Source organism: Equus quagga, chromosome 2, assembly GCF_021613505.1.
Source record: "Equus quagga isolate Etosha38 chromosome 2, UCLA_HA_Equagga_1.0, whole genome shotgun sequence".
NCBI classification, from domain to species: Eukaryota; Metazoa; Chordata; class Mammalia; order Perissodactyla; family Equidae; genus Equus; species Equus quagga.
In genome coordinates, this window is record NC_060268.1 from 27,365,007 (window position 1) to 27,373,911 (window position 8,905).

The following is an 8,905-nucleotide window of genomic DNA, read 5'->3' on the forward strand; positions in this document are numbered from 1 at the left end:
TAATATCTGATATTGTAAACTTTGCTTTGCTTTCCTATGATGTTTGTTAATAAGCTTGAAAGGCTGGAAATTTTGTTGAGTATGTAATTTTATTATATCATCAATTAGTGTGACTTCTAAAAACAAAGCGTCTTAGAGTTTTTTCAGCAGTTTAATCTACTGTGTTTGATGTATTTTTATGGGTTAGTGGCCTCAAATTTTTAATTTGGAAATCACTGGAATAACTGTTTCAAAAAACAATTACAATTTGTTGGCTTCTAGATTTTCAACACTGCGTTAAGAATTACATTCAATTTGTTCTTCAGTTTTGTGTAATTCTCACAAGATTAGAAATCTAAGGATCATAATGTCTAATTTACTTTAAGATAGGTCAGTATCACACAGCGGGATACTATATATGTGCTAGAAGTTAAGCTTTAAACCTAGGCTGAGAATCCATACTGCACTAATTAAGAATCTATGCTGTGCAGGTTGCCCCAGTTGAGAATATATGCAGCACAGCTTGTCAGCTAACATTATAACCAAGGACTTCAGTTTTCCATGTATTGATCAACACCTGAGCCAGTGCTAATTATCATAATGAATGCTAGAAATGATTTTTTTTGGTAAAGGTGCTCTTGCCTTTTTCACTTCAGAACTCTGACACTTTATGATGTCCTTTCATCAGTGTGGAAGTGGGGGTGGGGAGTTGGGGGGGGGCTGGTCCCTCCTGGAGAAATTCATCAGAAGACCTCCATCTACAAAGTCTATCTGAACATGGCACAGCACTGATATTGACGCAACTATTTGGGAGACAAGCTCTCCCCAGGGCTCAGCCCACCCTGCGCTATTGGCCTTCATAGAAAAAGAGATCTTCTTGAAAACTCCCCAGGTTGAAGTCTTGAGTCACAGAAAGTTCCAGTGTCTCAGGATGTTTGTGTTCAGCTCCCCCTGCAGTCCCAGGCACTGTGTGTCACCAGAACACAGAAGTACTCAGCTGAGTCGCTCCAATGGGCTGAGGGTTTCCTCAGGTGGAAGGAGGTGTCACTCTTCTTAAATTCAGCCTCAAAACTTTTGATGCCTGAAACAAGGCTGTTTCCAGACGTGTATTTCAGGAGAAGCTGGAGTCCTTGGTTGGGATATTGCACGTACCAGAAGAGAGACGATGGAAGAGAAGATGAATACCTGCACTTCAGCTCCAGAGGGGCTCCCTCAGAGACAGTGATGTGGACGTCAGGCTGGGTCACTGACTGGGCTCCGGTCCCTCCTGAAACATCAATGCTGTATAAGTAAAAGCAGGGCAGATATAGCCATGACGAAAAGAAGTCTCTATTTGGATTCCAGTTAGAACATGATTACTTTCCTGAAAGGAGGAAAGGGAATGGAATGTTACTTACTCAGGGAAAAAACCATCTCCAGCACTGGGATGAGCAGCAGGAGCATGGTTGAGCAGTGGAAACGCTGCAGGCTCCGGAGCAGGAGCAGGTAGGACAGCAGCTGAGGTCACTGAGCCTTCAGAGCTAGGAGGAATGGGGGGTTGAGCTGCACAATTCTTTTGCTTTGATAAGTTTTAAAAACTGCTCAAAGACTCTTTCTCTTAATGAGTTTGGATCTTTTCTGGCTTCTTAGTCTCATCACAGGTTCCTATCTACACAGACATCAGTGAGGATACATGAACCAGCTGCGTGGAGGAGGGGCTAAGTGGATGGTGATAATTTGCAACAAAAGCAAACATCTCCTTTGTGCAACATCACCCTCTGGAAACCAGAGGCAGGACCAAGATGCAAGAGAGCTGTGTTTCCTTCTCATTTCAACGGTGTGATAATCACAACTTCAACAGAATGTGTTTCTTCCTCCTGAATCTGTGCTGCTGTCTTCTTCTGTAGTATGTGGTATTAATCCTAGAACATATGAGATGATGAGAGCCATGTAGAAATAGAAGAGTAATTTACTTCACTGAGAAACTAGTCACAGAAGACTATTCTAGACTTTGGGATACCAGTAAGAGACTCTATACTATGTTTGTTTGTTTTTTGTTTTGTTTTGTTTTTTGGTGAGGAGGATTCACCCTGAGTTAACATCCATTACCAATCTTCCTCTTTTTTTTTTTTTTTTTTTTTTTTTGCTTGAGGAAGATTAGCCCTGAGCTAGCATCTGTGCCAGTCTTCCTCTTTGTTGTATACGGGATGCCTCCACAATGTGGCTCATGAGTGAAGGAGGTCCGTGCCTGGGATCCAAACCCACAAACTGGGGCAGCCCAAGTGGAGCATGCGGAAGTTTAACCACTTGGCCACAGAGCCAGACCCTCTGTGCAGTTTTGTTTTGTTCTTTTTTAAAGATTTTATTTTTCCTTTCTCTCCCCAAAGCCCCCAGGTACATAGTTGTGTATTTTTAGTTGTGGGTCCTTCTAGTTGTGGCATGTGGGACGCTGCCTCAGCATGGCTTGATGAGAGGTGCCATGTCCGTGCCCAGGATCCAAACCGGCAAAACCCTGGGCCGCCGAAGCAGAGCGTGCAACTTAACCACTCGGCCACGGGGCCGGCCCCTGTACTGTTTTTTAAAGCCATTCATCAGGCAGAAATAATAAGATCAGTTGCCTCAGCTGAGCTGAGTTTTATACGGCCTTGTGCTGCTGGTTTTGAGCATCAGAGTAGGGGAAAGAGATTATTCCTTTATTTGGTTCTAAAAGGGAAAAAATAAACTAGACCAGAGACTCATACTTAAAATCAGCCTGAAACATGTGTCATTAATTATTTAATTAATGCAAACTAATGAAGGCAATAATTTTTTTTGTCAAGCAGAAAGTGTGAAGAAGATCCCTTGGTTTCAGGTGAACGTTTGATATTTTTTAAGGCTGTGAGAAAATAACTCAGGCACCACGTGTTTAAGCGGAGAAAGTGAGAGTCCTGTTCGAGTTGACAATGGTCAGAAAAGACTGATATAGTCTGCCAAATCATGGGGACCTCACACTAAGAACATTGACGGAGGAACGTCTGCAGAGAAACCTGAACAGAATGATGAAGGTAAGGAAAATGTGACATCCAAATAAGTGATTCCTGAAGGAATGAAGGAGAGAAAAAGTAAAGTAAACCTGTATGAACCCCATAAAGGTGGAAGGAGTGCAACCGGTAGAACAGAAGTGAGAGGAACCAGAAGTGAGAGGGGTATAGAAGACGTGGGAGGAGGTTGACTGACACTCGACATCGCTAAGCAAGCAGCAGTCCCATGTGGGTGGGAGATGGGGCCTGTCAGCAAGGGAAGTCACTCTATAGTCTAATAGTAACATGAAGCTCTGGAGGGAGAGGATTTCCCCACCCAACTTATTTTTGCATAGAGACCACTGGAACCTAAAACTGAAATAGCTAACTAAGGAGGGAAGTCTCGGGTGAAATGAGAATCTGGCCAACCGGGGTCCTTTTCACAAGGTCAAAATAATTCACTCCTTTCTAAGTGTTCTGTTGACTTGTACCAGCTTGAAGTCAGTTCTCCCTTGGCTTTGATTTACTTCTCGGCTCTGCCTATACATTTTCTTTTATATGTGAGAGTAAAGATCTGCCACTTTAGTTAAATTAAAAATTTGAGAAGCACGTGGTTAAAGTCTAGATGTGTGGGGAGAAGGGGATGCGTATGTGTTTTGCATCAAATGACAACTCTTACCTGAGCAAAAGCACTTATATCAAAGAACCACTTTTCCGCAGTGAAAAAGCAGTCATAAAGCACTCTACTCTAGACATCTGTGTGAGGTTCTCACGATTCAAGGAGCATTTCATATCGTGTAGCTCTTCTCCACATCAGGCCAGACACCTCCTATCTCATTCTTCATCTCCAATTTTTAAAGAAATCTGTTCTAACTCAAAAGAATCCTTTCAAGACAGAATGACCTAAAATCTGAGTGAGAAAACATGTTTACAGCTCACCACCTGGGTGATACTTTTTAACAAGGTCAAAAAAAGCAACTAGAGAAGATATGGTTTCTCCCCTTCATTTTGCACCAATAACACATCTGCGTTGAAAAAGTGCTTACCTAGGCTATTTATTATTATTATTATTATTATTATTATTATTATTATCATTGCAATAAAATGGACTTGCCTTCAGTACCTAGACTGTACGTAAAATCCAATATACCGGTTCATTTGTCTAATTCCCCTTATTCCCTTTTCTTATATAAAGCTCTAGTATCTAGGGATTAATCTCCAAAAGTTGTGGATCTGGCCTCACTCTCTGCATTTCCATCCTACCTTAACCAGCAAACCAGATGCATCAGAGGGCTATCTCTGCAAGAAGCTTTATTGGCTCTACAGAGAAACAAGCATAGACAGCTACTGTTCTTCCTTGTTCCACAACCTGCCTCATGTCCTTGCACAAGCTGGTGGCTGGAGATCAGCAAGGCAGCAGGCCCTTTACAAAAACCAGGTAGTCCCCATCAAAGATGGACCAGCCAGGCCCTTCCCATTCCCACCAACTATGTAGGAAACAGAATGAAGGAGAAGATGCTAATATTGAAATCCCTGTCTCTAGGAGTGCACGGCATTTAACAGAAATCACATACGCATTTCTCAGGAAATGTAAAAACCAAAGGAGATGTGACAGCAACGTAAGATAACACCACCACAGTGTTAGAAAATTTATGAAAATCATATATAAAGTCTTAAAAATAGAATGTGGAGGCGATGGCCCAATTGCCTAATGGTTAAGTTAGGCACACTCTGCTTTGGTGGCCCAGGTTCAGTTCCCGGGTGCGAACCTACACCACTCTTCAGTGCCCATGCTGTGGAGGTGAGCCACATACAAAATAGAGGAGGACTGGCAACCCATGTTAGCTCAGGGCGACTCTTCCTCAGCAAAAAAATAAAAAACAAAAAAAATATGGACATGAAGCACAGTCTTTATAAAAAGTACTCCCCTTTTTAAGATTGATAAGAAAATTAATATAAATGGGTTAATAGATCTAATATGGTGGTAGATCTAAAGCCATAACAGTGCTAGAAAAATGATGGAATTCGTATAGTATCAAAGTTATCCTGCCTGCAAAAACTTCTGTTCTTCTTCTTCTTCTTTTTTTTTTTTGATGAGGAAGATTGGTCCTGAGCTAAGATCTGTTGCCAATCTTTCTGTTTTTCCTTGAGGAAGATTTTCGCTGAGCTAATATCTATGCCAATCTTCCTCTATTTTGTAAGTGGGACATCACCACAGCATAGCTTGATGAGCAGTGTGCAGGTCTGCACCCAGGCTCCAAATCCGTGATACTGAGCCACTGAAGCAGAGTGCACAAACTTAACAATTATGCCACTGGGCCCACCCAAAAAACCTGTTCTTAATGATGTCTCAAGAATATTTGAAACTCCTTCAGATGAGTGAAGGACAGTATTATGGCCATCAGTCAAAAAGAAAAACCACAGTCTGCTTCTCCATGTGATTTCAATGGTCTTCATTTTCCACAGTAGTCAATTTTTTTTTATTGCGGTAACATTGGATTATAACATTATATGGCTTTCAGATGCACATCGTAATATATTTCAAATTCTGTGTAGATTACATCATGTTCACCACCCAAAAACTAATTATAGTCCATCACCACACTTGTGTGCCTAATACCCCTCCCCCCTTCCCCTATGGTAACTACCAATTCAATCACTGTTGCTCTGTGTTTGTTTGTCATTGTTTTTATCTTCTACTTATGAGTGAGATCATATGGTATTTGACTTTCTCCCTCTGACTTATTTCACTTAGCATAATACCCTCAAGGCCCATACATGTTGTCACAAATGGCTGGATGTCCTCATTCGTTATGGCTGAGTAGTATTCCATTATGTATATATACCACATCTTCTTTATCCATTTGTCCCTTGATGGGCACCTACGTTGCTTGCATGCCTTGGCTATTGTGAATAATGCTGCAATGAACATAGGGGTGCATGTATCTTTGTGTATTTGTGTTTTCAAGTTCTTTGGATAAATACCCAGTAGTGGGATAGCTAGGTCATATGGTAGATCTATTCTTAATTTTCTGAGGATACTCCACACTGCTTTCCATAGTGGCTGCACCACTTTGCACGCCCACCAGCAATGTACAATGGTTCCCTTCTCTCCACACCCTCTCCAACATTTGTTGTTTCCTGTCTTGTTAATTATAGTCAATCTGACTAGAGTGAGGTGATATCTCATTGCAGTTTTGATTTGCACTTCCCTGATAGCTAATGATATCGAATATCTTTTCATGTGCCTGTTGGCCATCCATATATCTTCTTTGGAGAAATCTCTGTTCAGATCTTTTGCCCATTTTTTAATTGGGTTGTTGGTTTTTTGTTGTTGAGATGTATGAGTTCTTTGTATATTTTGGATATTAACCCCTTATCTGATATGTGGTTTGCAAATATCTTCTCCCAATTGTTAGGTTGTCTTTTTGTTTTGTTGATGGCTTCCTTTGCTGTGCAGAAGCTTTTCAGTTTGATGTAGTCCCATTTGTCCATTTTTTTCTTCTGTTTCCCTTGCCTGGTCAGACATGGTACCTGAAAATATGCTGCTAAGACTGATGTCCAGAGTGTACTGCCGGGGCTGGCCCAGTGGCACAGCAGTTTAGTTCGCATGTTCCGCTTTGGCGGCCTGGGGTCCGCTGGTTTGGATCCCAGGTGTAGACATGGCACTGCTGACCAAGCCATGTTGTGGCAGGTGTCCTATGTATAAAGTAGAGGAAGATGGACAAAAATGTTATCTCAGGCCCAGTCTTCATCAGCAAAAAGAGGAGGATTGGCAGCAGATGTTAGCTCAGGGCTGATCTTCCTCAAAAAAAAAAAAGTGTACTTCCTATGTTTTCTTCTAGAAGTTTCATGGTTTTGGGTCTTACATTCAAGCCTTTAATCCATTTTGAGTTGCTTTTTGTGCATGGTGTAAGGGAATGGTCTACTTTCATTCTTTTGCTTGTGGCTGTCCAGTTTTCCCAGCATCATTTATTCAAGAGACTTTCCTTTCTCCATTGTATGCCCTTGGCTCCCTTGTCGAATATTACCTGTCCATAAATGTGTGGGTTTATTTCTGGGATCTTGATTCTGTTCTGTTGATCTGTGTGTCTTTTTTTGTGCCAGTACCATGCTGTTTTGGTTACTATGGCTTTGCAGTATATTTTGAAATCAGGGAGTGTGATACCTCCAGCTTTGGTCTTTTTCCTCAAGATTCCTTTGGCTGTTTTGTTGTTTGATATAAATTTTAGGATTCTTATTCTATTTCTGTGAAAACTGTTGGAACTTTGATAGGGATTGCATTGAATCTATGGATTTCTCTAGGAAGTATGGACATTTTAACGATGTTAATTCTTCCAAGCCAAGAGCACGGAATATCTTTCCATTTCTTTGTGTCTTCCTCGATTTCTTTCAACAATGTTTTATAGTTTTCAGTGTACAGATCTTTCACCTCTTTGGTTAAGTTTATTCCTAGGTATTTTATTCTTTTTGTTGCAATTGTAAATGGGATTGTATTCTTAATTTCTCTTTCGGCTATTTCATTGCTGGTGTATACAAATGCAACCGATTTTTGTATGTTGATTTTGTATCCTGTGACTTGACTTGATTCACTTATTATTTCTAAAAGCTTTTTTGTGGATTCTTCAGATTTTTTTCTATATAAAACTATGCCATCTGCGAAGAGTGACAGTTTAACTTCTTTTCCAATTTGGATCTGTTTTATTTCTTTTTCTTGCCTGCTTGCTCTGGCTAGGACTTCCAATACTATGTTAAACAAGAGCAGTGAAAGTGGGCATCCTTGTCTGATTCCTGTTCTTAGAGGGATAGATTTCAGTTTTTCTCCATTGAGAATGATATTTGCTGTGGGTTTGTCATATATGGCCTTTATTATGTTGAGGTATTTTCCTTCTATACCCATTTTATTCAGAGGTTTTATCATAAATGGATGCTGTATCTTGTCAAATGCTTTCTATGCATCTATTGAGATGATCATGTGATTTTATTCTTCATTTTGTTAATGTGGTGTATCACGTTGATAGATTTGCAGATGTTAAACCATCCCTGGATCCCTGGAATGAAACGCACGTGATCATGATGTATGATCTCTTTAATGTATTGTTGTATTCGATTTGCTAGTATTTTGTTAGGATTTTTGCATTGATGTTCATCAGCTGTATGTGATATTAGGTAGGACAGTTGAGCCTCAGCTGTCTTATTTGGAAATAGGTGTGGTTGCACTTACCTGGCAATTTTTTAAAAAGTTAAAAGATATGATGCAGACTGTTAGGAAGATGGCAGAGTAGAAAGTCCTAACTGTCTTTCCTCCATAGAAACACTGATTTAACAACAATATTGGTACCAAATACCTTGAACAGAAATTCAGAATCCAGCTAAGTAAAAGCACCCCAGAGGAACACAAACTGAGAGCAGTCACATTTATACAGGTAAGAAGAGCAATTTCACTTTAGTTGCATCAGTCCCTCCAAAATCAGTTTAGCTCAGTAGTAAGAAAATAACCTAGGCCTGTGACTACTCCCACAGGGTGGGAGGTGGTGGGAGGGTTCAGGGAGTGAAATTGGAGTATGCACCTGGGCTCCTAACTTCTCAGGGCACCCCCTCTGGAGCTGATTTCTATCTCATTTCATACTGAGCACTGAAGGACAGGCAAAGCCCTATCTCTTGGTACATTAAGGAGCAAAGGAAAGGGGAGGGTGTTGCCTTATAGTCAGTGCTGCTCAATGAGCAGCAGAAGAGCAGAGCTAAGGTTTTTCCTCCACAGGGAGGGAAGGAAGCAAAGAGGGGCTTATTGCCAGCATTTCGGAGTGCACTTTGTGGAAGTGATTTCTATCTTGCCTTGGACCAAGTGTTGAATAATCCACAGAGCCTGATCCCTTGGCACAACTAAGAATGAAGGAAAAGGGAAAGCATCATTCTACATCCATCACTGCTCTTTAAGATTTGGGATA

At 40.9% G+C, this 8,905-nt stretch overlaps 1 gene segment (V, D, J or C); it reads right to left on the reverse strand.

Annotated features, from left to right (window-relative positions):
* Positions 1-920: 920 nt before the first annotated feature.
* On the reverse strand, positions 921-1,510 carry LOC124235066 (T cell receptor alpha variable 8-2-like). The segment is given in 2 exon segments: positions 921-1,246; positions 1,377-1,510. Coding segments are annotated over 2 exon segments (372 nt in total).
* Positions 1,511-8,905: the final 7,395 nt, after the last annotated feature.